The 17,714-nt window shown below is 39.7% G+C and overlaps 1 protein-coding gene across 4 annotated transcripts in view; it reads left to right on the top strand.

Moving 5' to 3' along the window:
• The window catches only part of LOC142659414 (uncharacterized), a 90,513-nt gene that overhangs the window by 14,827 nt on the left and 57,972 nt on the right, over positions 1-17,714 (top strand). For 3 of the 4 annotated variants that reach the window (XM_075835572.1, XM_075835653.1, XM_075835828.1), the window contains exon 2: positions 10,824-10,897. The exons of the other annotated variant lie outside the window; for it this stretch is intronic. In XM_075835572.1, coding sequence (XP_075691687.1) covers positions 10,824-10,897 — 74 coding nt within the window. The remainder of the gene's footprint in view (positions 1-10,823; positions 10,898-17,714) is intronic. 4 annotated transcript variants of the gene reach the window in all.

Consider the following 17,714-nt stretch of genomic DNA (forward strand, 5'->3'; position numbering starts at 1 on the left):
TTCCTGTCAGTGACTGTCACGTCACAACGACAGTTAGAACACATTACACTACGTGTGTAGAGTAATGTACTCTAGCAGCGATCAAAGCTGCAAGTCTAAATGTCCCCTAGTGGGACAAGTAAAAAAAAGATAATATTTTTTTTTTAAAAGTGTAAAAATCAAAGTTTTATAAGTGACATAAACAAAAAAGTCTTTTATTATAGGAAAAAAATTAACACGTTAAAATAAGTACACATATTTGGTATCGCCGCGTTCGTAACGACCCAAACTATAAAACTGAAATATTTTTCCCGCACGGTGAACACTGCGAAAAAAATAAACGAAAAACAGTGCCTGAATCACAATGCATGTACGCCAAAATGGTACCAATACCAACTACATCCCGTCTCGCAAAAAACAAGGCCTTACACAGTTTTTTTGACTGAAAAATAAAAAAGTTATGGCTCTCCGAATATGGTGACACAAAAAATAATAACTTTTATAAATAAGTGATTTTATTGCACAAACGCTGCAAAACATAAAAAAATTATATACCTATGGTATCACCCTAATCGTACCGACCCGCAGAATAAAGTAAAATGGTCATTTATAGCCAAGGGTGAATGTCGTGAAAAAAAAGAATAAAAAACATTGTCAGAATTGATGGTTTTTGGTCACCTTGCTTGCCAAAAAATGGAATAAAACGATCACTAAAACTTCTGGTACCCCAAAATGGTACCAATGAGAACTACAGATTGTCCCGCAAAGAATAAGCCCTAAAACAGCTCCGGTGGAGAAAAGATAAAAAAGTTCTGGCTCTCAGAATATGGCGATGCAAAATGTGCAGAGTGTCCAAAAATGGATAAGATCCGACACTATATCAGTGCGACACCGGCCACACATCTATGAATTATTATTTATTTACCACATTATTATACCCTCTTATTATACCCTGATGTACCCCGCACAGATTACATATGCCCCCACATTATAAACTGAAATACCAGTAAAATCCCAAACAGAACTACTACCAAGCTACATCTGCGCCCCAAAAGCCAAATGGCGCTCCCTCCCTTCTGAGCCCTGCAGCGTGCCTAAACACCAGTTTACGTCCACAGATATGGCATCGCCGTACCCGGGAGAACCCGGTTAATATTTTATGAGGTATTTGTGGCACAAACTGGGCATAACATGTAGTGCACAAAAATGGCATATGAGTGGAAAATTGTAATTTTCACTCTGCACCATCCGCTGCACATTAACCCCTTCGCCCACCACGACTTAATAGCATGATGTAGTGTGGGGGGTGATGTATGGAGCGTCTCACGTGGAAAATAAAGAATTTAAAACTGCAAAATCGCTGTTTTTTGGTCACCTTGCCTCTACCAAAAAATTTAATAAAAAGTGCTCAAAAAGTTGTATGTACTAAAAAATGGTACCAATAAAAACGATCGCTCGTCCCTCAATAAATAAGCCCTCACTCCGCTCTATTGACGGAAAAATAAAAAAGTTATGGCTCTTGGAACGCGGGGAGGAAAAAACTAAAAAAGCTAAATAAAAAATGGATCAGTCTGGAAAGGGTTAATTACTTTCTAATGAAAAACCATTTATGACCACGTGTGGGGTATTGCTGTACTCTGGAGAAATTGCTTTATGAATGTTGGGGTGCTTTTTCTCCTTTATCCTTTTTGAAATTGAAAAAAATGCAACATTTTAGTGGAAGAAATGTTGATATTCATTTTCACGGCATAATTCTAATAAATCCTGCAAAAGACTTGTGGGGTCTAAATGCCCACTATATCCCTAGATCGATTCTTTAAGTGGTGTAATTTCCAAAATTGGGGTCACTTTTGGGGGGTTTCCACTGTATTGGCCTCTCAGGGGCTTTGCAAATGCGACATGGTACCCGAAAACCATTTCAGCTAAATTTGAGCTCCAAAAGCCAAATAGCGCTCCTTCCCTTCTAAGCCCAGCTGTAGGTCCAAACAGCAGTTTATTACCATATATGGCGTATTTCCGTAATGTTGGGGTGCTTTTTCTCCTATTAAATTAAAAATGGCTACCTTTTTTCAGAAAAAAAAGTAGATTTTTACCTTTACAGAATAATTACAATGAATTCAGCAAAACAACTGTGGGGTCAAAATGCCAACTTTTACCCCTAGAAAAATTCCTTGATGAGTGTAGTTTCCAAAATGGGGTCACTTTCCGGGGGTTCCCACTATTTTGTTCCCTCCAGTGCATTGCAAACGCGACACGACACTGAAAACTATTCCAGCAAAATCAGAATTTCAAAATCCAAATGGTGCTCCTTCTCTTCTGAGCCCTGCTGTGGGTCCAAACAGCAGTTTATTACCACATATGGGGTATTGCTATAATCAGGAGAAATTGCTTTACATATGTTGGGGTGGTTTTTCTCTTTTATTCCTTGGAAAAATTAAAAATTTCTACGTTTTGCAGAAAAAAGTCGATTTTCATCTTCACATACTAATTCAAATAAATTTAGCAAAAAAACTGCAGATTCAAAATGCTAACTATACCCCTAGATACATTCCCTGAGGGGTGTCGTTTCCAAAATGAGGTCACTTTTGGGGGTCTTTATTGCTTTGGCCCCACAAGACCTCTTCAAACCTGACATGGTGCCTAAAATATATGCTAAAAAAAAGGAGGCCCCAAAATCCACTAGGTGCTCCTTTGCTTCTGAGGCCTGTATTTCAGTAAATTAGCGCACTAGGGCCACATGTGGGATATTTCTAAAAACTGCAGAATCTGGGCAATAAATAATAAGTTACATTTCTCGGGTAAAACTTTCTGTGGTACAGAAAAAAATGTATTACAAATGAATTTTGTAAAAAAAAAATAAATTACATTTGTACATTTCACCTCTACTTTGCTTTAATTCCTGTGAAACGCCTAAAGGGTTAAAACACTTTCTGAATGCTGTTTTGAATACTTTGAGGGGTGCAGTTTTCAAAATGGGGTGATTTATGGGGACTTTCTAATATATAAGGCCCTCAAAGCCACTTCAGAACGGAAGTGTTCCCTGAAAAAATGGCCTTTTGAAATTTTCTTGAATATATGAGAAATCGCTGCTAAAGTTCTAAGCCTTGTAACGTCCTAGAAAAATAAAAGAATGTTCAAAAAACGATGCAAACATAAAGTAGACATATGGGAAATATAGTATGGTATTACTATCTCTTTTACAAGCAGATACATTTTTAATTTAGAAGAATCCAAATTTTGAATTTATCAACCAAATTTTTTCACTAACATAAAGTACAATATGTCACGAGAAAACAATCTCAGAATCACTTGGTTAGGTAAAAGCATTCCAGAGTTATTACCACATAAAGTGACACATGTCAGATATGATAAATCTGCTTCGTCCTGAAGGCCAAAACAGGCTCAGTCCTGAAGGGGTTAATGAACGCCGCCATCTTTGTACACCTATTAAGCCTTGCCTCCGGCAGGGCTTAATAGTTGCCTATCAGAATCACGATATACTGCAATACATTAGTATCTAACGATCGCTGGTTGAAGTCCCCTAGAGGGACTAATAAAAAAAGTAAAAATGAGTTAAAGTTTTTTGTTTTTTTTTTTGGTATAAAAAAAAATTAAAAGTTCAAAAAACCTCCCTTTTCCCATTTTCCCCTAGAGCATAGTAAAAAAATAAATAAATAAACATAATTGGAATCGCCGCGTCCGCAAAAGTCAGAACTATCACAATATATCATTATTTAACCCGCACGGTGAACGCCGTAAAAAAAAAAAAAATTGTAAACGCCAGAATCTCTATTTTTTGGTCACCTCATCTCCCACAAAAAATGAAATAAGTGATCAAACCGTCGCATGTACACCAAAATGGTATTATTAAAAACTATAGCTTATCCCGCAAATAATAAGCCCTCATACCACTGAGGTCGGATTTACATGAACGTGATTTACGTCCGTGCAACCTGCGTGATTTTCACGCAGGTCGCACGGACCTATGCAAGTCTATGGGGCAGTGCAGACTGTCCGTGATTTTTGCGCCGCGTGAGTCCGCTGCGTAAAACTCATGACAGGTTCTATATTTCGGCACTTTTTCGAAGCACTTCCGTGGGACGCGCATTATTCGCGCAACCGCAGTAAAAAAAATTTTGGAAACCGAAAGCACCACGTGCTTTTCTGTTTACAAACATCCAAACGGAGTGTCATTAACCCCTTCCCTCTTTAGCCACTTTTGACCTTCCTGACCGAGCCTCATTTTTCAAATCTGACATGTGTCACTTTATGTGGTAATCACTCCGGAATGCTTTCACCTATCCAAGCGATTCTGAGATTGTTTTCTTGTGACACATTGGACTTTAAGTTACTGGCAAAATTTGCTCGATATCTTGAGTATTTAATTGTGAAAAACACCAAAATTTAGCGAAAAATTGCAAAAATTAGCATTTTTCTCAATTTAAATGTATCTGCTTGTAAGACAGGCAGTTATACCACACAAAATTGTTGCTAATTAACATCCCCCATATGTATACTTTAGATTGGCATCGTTTTTTGAACATCCTTTTATTTTTCTATGACGTTACAAGGCTTAGAACTTTAGCAGCAATTTCTCACATTTTCAAGAAAATTTCAAAAGGCCATTTTTACAGAGGCCAGTTCAGTTGTGAAGTGTCTTTGAGGGCCTTATATATTAGAAACCCCCAAAAAGTCACCACATTTTAAAAACTTCACCCCTCAAAGTATTCAAAACAGCATTTAGAAAATGTCTTAACCCTTTACACATGTCACAGGAATTAAAGCAAAGTAGAGGTGAAATTTACAAATGTCATATTTTTTTGCAGAAATTAATTTTTAGTACAATTTTTTTTTTTATAACACAGAAGGTTTTACCAGAGAAATGCAACTCCATATTTGTTGCCCAGTTTCTGCAGTTTTAGGAAATATCCCACATGTGGCCGTAGCGTGCTAATGCACTGAAGCACCGGCCTCAGAAGCAAAGGAACACCTAGTGGATTTTGGGGCCTTATTTTTGTTAGAATAAATTTTAGGCACCATGTCAGGTTTGAAGGGCTCTTGCGGTGCCAAAACAGTCAAAATCCCCCAAAAGTGACCCCATCTGGGAAACTACACACCTCAAGGAAATTATCTAGGGGTACAGTGAGAAGGGAAAGAGCGCTATTTGGCTTTTGGAGCTCAAGTTTAGCAGGAATGGTTTGCGGAGGCCATGTCACATTTACGAAGTCCCTGAGGAGACAAAACAGTGGAAACCCCCCACAAGTGACCCCATTTTGGAGACTACACCCATTGAGGAAATTATCTAGGGGTATAGTGAGCGATTTGACCCCACAGGTTTTTTTGCAGAAATTATTGGAAGTAGGCCCTGAAAATAAAAATCAAAATTTTTTCAAAGAAAATGTAGGTTTAGCTTATTTTTACTCATTTCCACAAGGACTGAAGGAGAAAAAGCACCACAAAATTTGTAAAGCAATTTCTCCCGAGTAAAACAATGCCCCACATGTGGTAATAAACGGCTGTTTGGAGACACGGCTTGGCTTAGAAGGGAGAGAGCGCTATTTGGCTTTTGGAGATCACATTGAGCAGGAATGGTTTGCGGCGGCCATGTCACATTTGCAAAGCCCCTCAGGGGAAAAAACAATGAAAACGCCCAAAAAGTGACACCATTTAGGAAACTACACCTCTTGAGGAATTCATCTAGGGGCGTAGTGAGCATTTTGACCCCACAGATGTTTCATAGAATTTATTAGAATTGGGCAGTGAAAATAAAAACAATCCTTTTTCTTCAATAAGACGTAGCTTTAGCGCAAATTTTTTCATTTTCGCAACAAATAAAGGAAAAAAAAGAACCCAACATTTGTAAAGCAATTTCTCCCGAGTACGGCAATACCCCATATGTGGTCATAAACTGCTGTTTGGGCACACGGCAGGGCTCAGAAGGGAAGGACCGCCATTTGGAGTGCAGATTTTGCTGGATTGGTTTCTGGGCGCCTGTGGGCCCAAAACAGTGGAAACCCCCCAGAAGTGACCCAATTTTGGAAACTACACCCCTCAATGCATTTACCTAGGGGTGTAGTGAGCATGTTAACCCTGCAGGTGTTTTGTAGAAATTAGTGTGAACTCGATGTTGCAGAGTGAAAATTGGATTTTTTCCACAGATATGTGGACAATATGTGGTGACCGGCTTGTGCCACCATAACAAGACAGCTCTCTAATTATTATGCTGGGTTTCCTGGTTTTAGAAACACCCTACATGTGGCCCTAATCTCTTGCCTGGACAGTCGACCAGGCTCAGGAGTGAAAGCGTACCATGTAAAATTGAGGCCTAATTTGGCGATTTACAAAGTATTGGTTCACAACTGCAGAGGCTCAGATGTGAAATAATAAAAATAAACCCCTGGGAAGTGACCCCATTATGGAAACTGCACCCCTCAAGGCATTTATTAAGGGGTGTAGTGAGCATTTTCACCCCACAGGTCTTTTCCATAAATGAATGCGCTGTGGATGGTGCAAATTAAAAATTTATATTTTTCCCTAGATATGCCATTCAGTGGCAAATATGTCGTGCCCAGCTTATGCCACTTGAGACGCACACCCCAAAAATTGCTAAAAGGGTTCTCCCGGGTATGACGGTGCCATATATGTGGAAGGAAACTGCTGTTTGGGCACGCTGTAGGGTTCAGATGGGAGGAAATGCCATTTGGCTTTTGGAGTGTGGATTTTGCTTGGTAGTAGTTTTGTTTGGAGTCTTACTGGTGTTTCCGTTTATAATGTAGGGCATATGTAAGCCGGGCGGAGTATATAAGGGGCATAGTCAGGTGGTATAATAATGGGGTAAAAAAAAACAATAAAATAATCCATAGATGTGTGTTACGCTGTGACACAATCCTTTCTGCACAGGCCGGTGTCGCACTGATATATGGCGTCCTTTATTATCCCCCTTTTGATCCACACTCCGCGCCTTTGTAGTTTGGGGAATTTTGCTAGGAAGTGTTGTCCTGGTATAATACGGGCACCGTCGCTTCCAGCGGATATGTTTGGGCCCTCCCTTTCCTGGTTCCCTAATTTTAGGTCCTTGATAAATCGCCTCTTCAAACAGAAGAAATGTTCCCCTCGGGTACAACTGCATATTTTTTGATTTCCTGACTTATTGGAGCCATAACTAATTTTATTTTTCATAGACGTAGCGGTATGAGGGCTGGTTTGTTGCGGGACGAGCTGTAGTTATTATTGGTACCATTTTGGGGTACATGCGACTATTTGATCACCTTTTATCCTATTTTTTGGATGCCAGGTAAACAAAAAAACGCAATTCTGGCACAGCTTTTTTCGGTTTTTTTTTATACAGCGTTCACCACGCGTTATAAATTACATGTTAACTTTATTCTGCGGATCAGTACGATTCCGGCGATACCTAATTCATAGAACTTTTTTATGTTTTACAACTTTTTGCACAATAAAATTACTTTTGTAAAAAGAATGTATTTTTTCTGTCGCCAAGTTGTGAGAACCATAACTTTTTAATTTTTTTGTCGACGGAGGTGTATGAGGACTTGTTTTTTGCGGGACGTTATAGGTACCATTTTTGGATACGTGCGACTTTTTGATCACTTTTTATTCTAACATTTGTAAGGCAAAGTGACTAAAAAACAGAAACTCTGGTATCGTTTTTTACGGTTTTTTTTACGCTGTTCACCGCGTGCAATAAATAATATAATATTTTGATACCTCAGGTCGTTACGGTCGCGGCAATACCAAATACATATAGTTTTATTATTATTTTTCAATAATAAAGGACTTGATAAGAGTAAAAGGGGGATTGTGTTTTATTTGATTACTTGAAACTTTTATTGTTTTCAAACTTTTATTACTTGCACTTTTTTTTACACTTTTTCTCAAGTCCCACTTGGGGACTTGAAGGTCCAACGGTCAGATTTTTTTTTTTCTAATACATTGCACTACCTATGTAGTGCAATGTATTAGATCTGTCAGTCATTCACTGACAGCAAGCCGATTAGGCTTCGCCTCCCGGCGGGGCCTAAATCGGCTTCCGTAATGGCAGAGCAGGAGACCATTGTGTCTCCTGTTGCCATAACAGCAGTCGCCAGTCCTGATTGCCTGTCAGGGCTGGCGATCTGCTAGTAACCGCTACGATGCAGCAATCGCTTTCGATTGCTGCATCGAAGGGGTTAATGGCAGGGATCGGAGCTAGCTCCGGTTCCTGCCGTTACAGGTGGATGTCAGCTGTACAGTACAGCTGACTTCCACCGCTGATGACGCCGGATCAGCTCCTGACCCGGCGCCATCTTGCCGGCAGCTACGGAAGCCGATCAGGCTCCGCCGCCGGGCGGATCTTGACCGGCTTCGGTGCTAGGCAGACCGGGAGGCCAGTATTAGGCCTCCGGTTGCCATTGCAGCCACCGGAACCCTGGCAATTTCATTACTGGGGTTCCGATGAGCTGCAAACACCTTAAGTGCAGCGATCGCGTTTGAGCGCTGCACTTCAGGGGTTAATGGCGGGCATCGAAGCTAATTTCGGTCCCCGCCGTTACAGCCGGATGTCAGCTGTAAGATACAGCTGAGATCCGGTGATGATGGCACCGGCTCAGCTTCTGAGCTGGTCCCAAACATTCGGCGTACATGTACGGCAAGATGCGGGAAGTTAATGCTTTCCATGACGTACATTTACGGCAAATGTCGGGAAGGGGTTAATGCTGGCGGCTGCGCGAAAATCACGCAGCCGCACATCATACGCTGATGACACACGGAGCTGTTAAGTGCCTTTTGCGCACGCAAAACGCACAGTTTTTTTGCATGCGCAAAACGCACACGCTCGTGTAAATCCGCCCTTAATCGACGGAAAAATAAAGTTATGGCTCTCTGAATTTGGCGACTCAGAATACATTTTCTTTTTTACACTTGGGTTTTTACATGTAAATAAAAGTAGTAAAATATAGAAAAAACTATACATATTTGGTATCGCCGTAATCGTATTGACCCACAGAATAAAGTTAACATGTTGTTTTCATTGTACAGTGTATTCCGTAAAAACGGCGCGCAAAAAACCATGGAGGAATCGCTGTTTTTTTCATTTTCTAGCCCACAAATAATTTTTTCTCCCGTTTCCTAGTACATTATATGGCAAAATAAATGGTGCTACGAAAAACTACAACTCGTCCCGCAAAAATCAAGCCCTCATAGTACTATATCGACGGAAAAATAAAGACGCTATGGCTTCTGGAATGTGGGGAGGAAAAAACGAAAATGAAGATCTGAAAGTTGTTTATGACGGGAAGGGGTTAATGATATAGAGGATGGGATTAATAGCACTAATTCTATTTTTGCAGATGACACCAAGCTATGTAGTGATGTTCAGTCTATGGAAGATGTTCGTAAATTACAAGCGGATTTGGACACACTAAGTTTTTGGGCATCCACTTGGCAGATGAGGTTTAATGTAGATAAATGTAAAGTTATGCATCTGGGTACCAACAACCGGCATGCATCATAAGTCCTAGGGTGAGCTACACTGGGGGATTCACTTTTTGAGAAGGATCCGGGTGTACTTGTAAATCATAAACTAAATAACAGCATGCGGTGTCAATCAGCTGCTTCAAAGGCCAGCAGGATATTGTCGTGTATTAAAAGAGGAACGAAAAGAGAAAAAAACGCACGGCGCCACCTTGTGCAGATCAGTTGGTAAAGGTGAGACAAGAGGGCAAGTAGTGTGCTCACCTAGATACGAAGTTTTTGGGCATGTATAATAGAAACCACAGTGCTGCTGCCAGATCCGAGTCGGTAACCCAAAAGGACCGCTTAGGTAGAGAGAGTTGCAGGAGAAAAAAGGATCTTTCCAGGGGCGCTGCTGCGTGGTAGAAATGATAGGAACGAAATCCAGAGGTAATGTAAATAAGTTCAATTTATTCGGGTGAGTGGCTACGCGTTTCAACGATGAACAATAGTCTTCCTCAGGCCATGTATGCAATACATTGGACACATCTTATATAGCATGTGGGTTCAAAATTAACACGAGTGAAAAAAACCGCCAAATCTGCAGAGGTCAAGGTGCGATCGTGACGTCACACCCGGCTTTTTTTCTTTTTCTTTATTCTCACCGCAGGGCAGTGAATACATAAACATGTTTAATATACAAACCAAATAATTCTTTGTAAATAGATACACAAACAAAGGGGTAATGAAATTGCAAGTAAAAAAGAAAAATGGAAAAGAAGTTTGAAGTGTTCATAAAAAGGTCTTTCTAAGCGGTATCACACTGTCATTAATATACGACTATGAAAGCAGGGAATCATACATTAGTCAGTAAGTAATTAGATGGAAACAGTAAACTGAGGGTTAAAATAATAATATTGACAAGGGCTACACTAGAAGCCAATGTGTTGCTGGGTTACAGTGAAAAATGCCAGGACGCGACTTCGTTACCAGGACAACCAAGCAGGAAACGGAGTAACAGAACAAATCGGAGATATCTGCGCTTAATGTAGATAGATCATTGAAAGATGAAATACTACTTTAAAAAAAAAAAAAGGGGGGGGCTTAAATAATAAAAAAAAGCATTATTAAATAAGAGAATACCCATAGGTACGGTATTAGGCATATACATTGTTTTGTAACTATACAGGTAAAAAAAAAAAAATAATAAGAAGAAAAGATTGGATTTTGCAAGATTCTCCAAACTGTGCAGACCTGATTTAGGAATACGCAGTGTATCTTTAGCTCTGGTATGTAATTCTATCAGAGGAATAATAACTTTACGGGAAATTGGTAGTAGGGTACAATAAAATGATGCTTTTTAAAAAAGGTTAAAATTGCAATTATGTTGCTAGGTTAACAGTGCGGGACAACGAGACCAGAGGATCTGAAAGAAGATCGGGGATAAAAAAGGCAGAACATGCTGCAGGTAAGTTAATAAAAAACAGTATATTACAGTTAAAATAATTAGGTATGCAATATTTAAACTAAAAGGGGACAATCACGGCATGATAGACTTTATGGATGAGAGGTTTAAGTGGCAGAAAGAGAACGCATAACGGATGAATAAATTTGTCACTCATATTTACCAAATACTGCTCCATGTTTATTGTTGTGTAATAATTTGACTTATGGAGATTGTTTTTCCTCAAGTATTAGTTTACAAATTTACTAATAATAGAGGTGTGGGTTAATCCAATGTTGATTCGGAGATATCATTCAAACCCCCTGGGTGCAATGTCTGTAATTTGAAGATCCAATAGTTTTCCCTCTGTTTAAGTTTATTGAATCTGTTGGGAACATCAAGATGTATGTCTTCAATGGGTGTAACTGTGATTTGGTTGAATTGGCATTTGTGTACATGGGTGAAATGGCGAGACACACTATGTTTCAAAAAACCTGTGTTCACATTGAATCTGTGTTTGTTTATTCTGGATCTCAGACATTGTGTCGTTCGACCCACGTATTGGAGTTGGCACGTACATTCCATTAAGTAAATTACATAGGAACTGCTGCAACTTAAGGGTGACTTGATTGGGAAAGACTCTTTTGTGACTGTTGATGTGTATGTGTATTTTTTGTTATTGATACTATTGCAGCATAGACATCGTGGGTGACCACATTTGTAGGAGCCATTGGGTCTGGATAGAAAGGTGGCTGATAATGTTTTAGGTTTACGGATTCTGCTGGGGGCCAGAATATTTTTCAGAGTCAAAGATCGTCGGAAAGTGATGCTAGGATGAGCTGGTATCGCATCTTTAAGGTAAGGGTCGCTTTTTATAATGTGCCAATGTTTGTGCAAGATTGACCTAACTGTTTTGTTCCCCTGATTAAAAGTAGTAATAAAATTAGTATTGTATTTATTTGGTTCTGATTTTTTCTGTACCGGGTTTAGGCAGGAATCCTGAGATAATTCTGAGGCTTTATGTCTTGCATCTTTAATTAGTTTTAGAGGGAAGTTCTTCTCTCTGAATCTTCTCTCTAAAATATTGCACTCTAATTTAAAATTTCCGTTGGTACTGCAATTTTTGCGTACTCTTCTAAATTGACCGATGGTTTAAATATTGCATACCTAATTATTTTAACTGTAATATACTGTTTTTTATTAACTTACCTGCAGCATGTTCTGCCTTTTTTATCCCCGATCTTCTTTCAGATCCTCTGGTCTCGTTGTCCCGCACTGTTAACCTGGCAACATAATTGCAATTTTAACCTTTTTTAAAAAGCATCATTTTATTGTACCCTACTACCAATTTCCCGTAAAGTTATTATTCCTCTGATAGAATTACATACCAGAGCTAAAGATACACTGCGTATTCCTAAATCAGGTCTGCACAGTTTGGAGAATCTTGCAAAATCCAATCTTTTCTTCTTCTTATTTTTTTTTTTTTACCTGTATAGTTACAAAAGAATGTATATGCCTAATACCGTACCTATGGGTATTCTCTTATTTAATAATGCTTTTTTTTATTATTTAAGCCCCCCCCTTTTTTTTTTTTTAAAGTAGTATTTAATCTTTCAATGATCTATCTACATTAAGCGCAGATATCTCCGATTTGTTCTGTTACTCCGTTTCCTGCTTGGTTGTCCTGGTAATGAAGTCATGTCCTGGCATTTTTCACTGTAACCCAGCAACACATTGGCTTCTAGTGTAGCCCTTGTCAATATTATTATTTTAACCCTCAGTTTACTGTTTCCATCTAATTACTTACTGACTAATGTATGATTCCCTGCTTTCATAGTCGTATATTAATGACAGTGTGATACCGCTTAGAAAGACCTTTTTATGAACACTTCAAACTTCTTTTCCATTTTTCTTTTTTATTTGCAATTTCATTACCCCTTTGTGTATCTATTTACAAAGAATTATTTGGTTTGTATATTAAACATGTTTATGTATTCACTGCCCTGCGGTGAGAATAAAGAAAAAGAAAAAAAGCCGGGTGTGACGTCACGATCGCACCTTGACCTCTGCAGATTTGGCGTTTTTTTTCACTCGTGTTAATTTTGAACCCACATGCTATATAAGATGTGTCCAATGTATTGCATACATGGCCTGAGGAAGACGATTGTTCATCGTTGAAACGCGTAGCCACTCACCCGAATAAATTGAACTTATTTACATTACCTCTGGATTTCGTTCCTATCATTTCTACCACGCAGCAGCGCCCCTGGAAAGATCCTTTTTTCTCGTGTATTAAAAGAGGCATGGACTCGCGAGACAGGGATGTAATATTACCACTTTACAAAGCATTAGTGAGGCCTCATATAGAATATGCAGTTCAGTTCTGGGCTCCATAGAAAGGATGCCCTGGAGTTAGAAAAAATACAAAGAAGAGCAACGAAGCTAATTAGGGGCATGGAGAATCTAAGTTATGAGGAAAAATTAAAAGAACTAAACCTATTTAGCCTTGAAAAAAGACGACTAAGGGGGGGGGGGGACATGATTAATTTATATAAATATATTAATGGCACATACAAAAAATATAGTGAAATCCTGTTCCATGTAAAACCCCCTAAAAAAACAAGGGGGCACTCCCTCCGTCTGGAGTAAAAAAGGATTCAACCTGCAGAGGCGACAAGCCTTCTTTACTGGGAGAACTGTGAATCTATGGAACGGTCTACCGTAGGAGCCGTCACAGCAGGGACAGTAGATGGCTGCAAAAAAGGCTTAGATAATTTCCTAGAACAAAAAAGTATTCGCTCCTATGTGTAGAAATTTTTACCTTCCCTTTTCCCGTCCCTTGGTTGAACTTGATGGACATGTGTCCAACCGTACAAACTATGTAATTTTGAGTGTGAAGGAATCTTATTCTGATGACTAATGGGGCCAAGGAAAGGAGTCAGATTAGGGAATGTTATAGGCCTGTCTAAAAAGATGTGTTTTCAGGGCACGTTTAAAACTGTGGATATCAGGAATTAATCTGATTGTCTTGAGTAGCGCATTCCAAAGGACGGGTGCAGCACGAGAAAAATCTTGGAGACGGGAGCGGGAGGTTCGGATTATGGAGGATTTTAATGTAAGGTCGTTGGCAGAACGTAGAGCGCGAGTAGGGTGGTAGACAGAGATGAGGGAGGAGAAGTAAGGAGGTGCAGCACTGTGGGGAGCTTTGTGGGTAAGAGTAATACATTTTAATTTTATTCTGAAGGGGATGGGCAACCAGGGCAGTGACTGGCACAGGGTAGAGGTGTTGGTGTAGCGGTTGGTCAGAAAGATGAGCCTGGCTGCTGCATTGAGGATAGATTGGGGAGGGGAGAGTTTGGTGAGGGGAAAACCGACTAGTAATGAGTTACAGTAGTCAAGACGAGAGGGAATCAGAGCAACAATGAGAGTTTTGGCTGTTTCCTCTGTAAGAAAAGAGCGGATTCTGGAGATGTTTTTGAGGTGAAAATAACAGAAGCTTGAATGTGAGGAGTAAAGGAAAGATCTGAGTCAAAAATAACCCAGAGACAGCGGGCGTGCTGCCTAGGAGTTACAGTAGTGCCACACACAGAGATGGAGATATCCGGTTTAGGGAGGTTAGTAGATGGCTGCAACACAAGCAGCTCCGTTTTAGAAAGATTCAGTTTCAGATAGAGAGAGGACATGATGTTAGAGACAGCATACAGACAATCACTGGTGATTTGTATTAGAGCAGGGGTGATGTCATGGGAAGAGGTATATAATTGGGTGTCCTCAGCGTAGAGATGGTACTGGAAGCCAAATCTGCTGATAGTGTGTCCAATAGGGGCTGTGTAGAGAGAAAAGAGGAGCGGACCTAGGACTGATCCCTGAGGAACCCCAATAGCAAGTGGACAAGGAGAAGAAATAGAACCGGCAAATTACACACTGAACGAGCGGTCAGAGAGATAGGAGGAAAACCAAGAGAGAGCAGCGTCCTTGAGGCCAATGGAGTGGAGCATGTTAAGTAGGAGTTTTTGTGATCTACAGTGTCAAAGGCTGCAGAGATATCCAGAAGAATCAGGAGAGAGGATTTACCGTCAGCTTTAGTAAGAGCAGTTTCTGTGAAGTGTAGAGTACATACATATATACACTGCCAGGACCTTTTTATATATATATATATATATATATATATATATATATATATACATACATACATACATACATACACTCTCACACAAGAAAATGGCAACCGCATTCTGCAGACACTAATGCCACCTAAGCTGCTAAATATAAATAAATATGCATTATGGTATGTGCACATGTAGTGACCAAAAACGTCTGAAAATATGGAGCTATTTTCAAGGGAAAACCGCCCCTGATTTTCAGACGTTTTTTGAGCAACTCGCGTTTTTCGCTGCGTTTTTTACATCAGTTTTTGGAGCTGTTTTCATTGGAGTCTATGAGAAAACTGCTCCAAAAACGTCCAAAGAAGTGTCCTGCACTTCTTTTGACGAGGCTGTATTTTTACGCGTTGTCGTTTGACAGCTGTCAAACTACGACGCGTAAATTACAGGTTGTCTGCACAGTAGGTCGGCAAGCCCATTCAAATGAATGGGCAGATGTTTGCCGACGTATTGTAGCCCTATTTTCAGACGTAAAATGAGGCAAAATACGCCTCGTTTACGCCTAAAAATAGGTCGTGTGAACCAAGCTATATTTCTAAATCTACTTACAATGGGGAGGTTCGAAGTGCACATTTTGATCAAATTTTGTGAGCCCACCTGCCACGACAAGGCGACCTCTGAGGTGGGAACCTACGCTGGTTCTAAGCCTACATATTCTTGGGAAGAGTAGGAACCAGCATTAAACTAATTAAAATCACCCAGGGCAGAATGGGAGGAGTGAAAGATCAAAAATGGAGGCAGTCACTAACCCCACATATATGAATCACATAAACAACATGAAAATTTGAACAGCACATTCCAACAAAATGAAACAAAACGTGTATACAGGTGCAAGAACGCCTGTGACTGCAAATATACAGCACACAAGAAAATGGTGACATCACACTGCGGACACTAATGCCACCTAAGCCGCTAAATATAAATAAATATGCATTACTGCAAAATCTACTTACAATAGGGAGATTCTTAGCGCACATTTTGATAAAATCAGGTGAGCCCAACTGCCACGACAAGGCGACCACTATGAGGTCTATATATACACATGCACTGCACTGCCAGGACCTTACTTACATACATATCTGCACTGCACTGCCAGGACCTTACATACACTCACACTCTTCACTGCCCAGACCGCGCACCAGTATCACAAAAAGTAATTAAGCGGCACTCTAGCAATCCATTTTACAAATGGTGAAAAGGATGACATTATGGCACTCACCCATAAGGTAGTATTTCTTTCTTTTATTGTGGCATCCAGCAAAAATAAAAGCGACAAAGCAGATTGCATGGCAGGTTACAGCCAGTTTCGTGCTAAGTGTAGCGCTTCTTCTGTCTTTTTTTTTTTTTTTTGCTCTGCGTACCTTCTCCCCTTTCAAAAGTTTTACTAGTAGTGCCAACTTCCTTCTACTATGCCAAACAATTTATTACTTAATCTTGATATTTATTCTCATTGATATATTTTCACCTTGTAATATGTCACTGCATACCAGGTAAATTAACCCCTTCAGGACACCCCTGTTTTGGCCTTGTGGACGCAGACGATTTTTTTTCAAATCTGACTTGTCTCCGTTTATATGGTAATAACTTAGGAATGCTTTTACCTATCCAAGCGATTCTGAGAATGTTTTTGACATATTGTACTTTATGTTAGTGGAAAAATGTGGTCGATAAATTCAGTATTTGTTTGTGAAAATCCAAAATGTTGAGAAAATGTAGCATTTTTCTAAATTTAAATGTATGTGCTTGTAAAACAGATGGTAATACTACACAAAATAGTTACTAGTTAAAATTTTCCATATGTCTACTTTGTTTGCATCGGTTTTTGGACGTCCTTTCATTTTTCCAGGACGTTACAAGGCTTAGAACTTAAGCAGCAATTTCTCCCATTTTCAAGGAAATTTCCAAAATCTTTTTTTTGGTGGACCCGTTCAGTTCTGTTGGAAGTAACTTTAAGGGCCTTATATATTCGAAACCCTCAAAGTATTCAAACCAGCATTTAGAAAGTTTCATTTTAATCCTTTTTTTTTTTTTCTGTAATGCTAAAGGTTTTACCAGAGAAACGCAACCCTGTTTATTGCCCACATTCTGCAGTTTTTAGAAATATCCCACATGTGGCCCTAGTGTGCTACTAGACTGAAGCACCGGCCTCAGAAGCAAATGAGCACCTAGAGGATTTTAGGGCCTCCTTTTTATTAGAATATATTTTAGGCACCATGTCAGGTTTGAAGAGGTCCTGCCGGGCCAAAACAGTAGAATCAAATGTAGCCTCTGGTGCCGATGTGTCCTCGCTGGTCCGACACGATGCAGGACCTGGGACAGGAAGTGAGTGACGTCACAGCGTGATCTCTCGAACACGCTGTGTCTTTGCACTGCCAGAAGCTGGGCGTTGTGAAGAGAAGTGGATGATACTTCTATACACAACGCCCAGCTAGTAAAAGAAGTAAAAACGCCCCGATGTAACACACATAATACACGCCCAGTTGTACTTTTACTTTAAACACGCCCAGTTGTACTTTAGAAAGCCTCATTTACATAAATATAAAAATGGTCATAACTTGGCCAAAAATGCTCGTTTAAAAAAAAAAAAACGTTACTCTTATCTACACTGCAATACGAGATAGGGGTTGCAAAATCTGGTGACAGGGCCTCTTTAAGTTTGCTGGATTGGTTTTTCACAT

The sequence above is a fragment of the Rhinoderma darwinii genome, chromosome 1, assembly GCF_050947455.1.
Source record: "Rhinoderma darwinii isolate aRhiDar2 chromosome 1, aRhiDar2.hap1, whole genome shotgun sequence".
Lineage (NCBI taxonomy): Eukaryota > Metazoa > Chordata > Amphibia > Anura > Rhinodermatidae > Rhinoderma > Rhinoderma darwinii.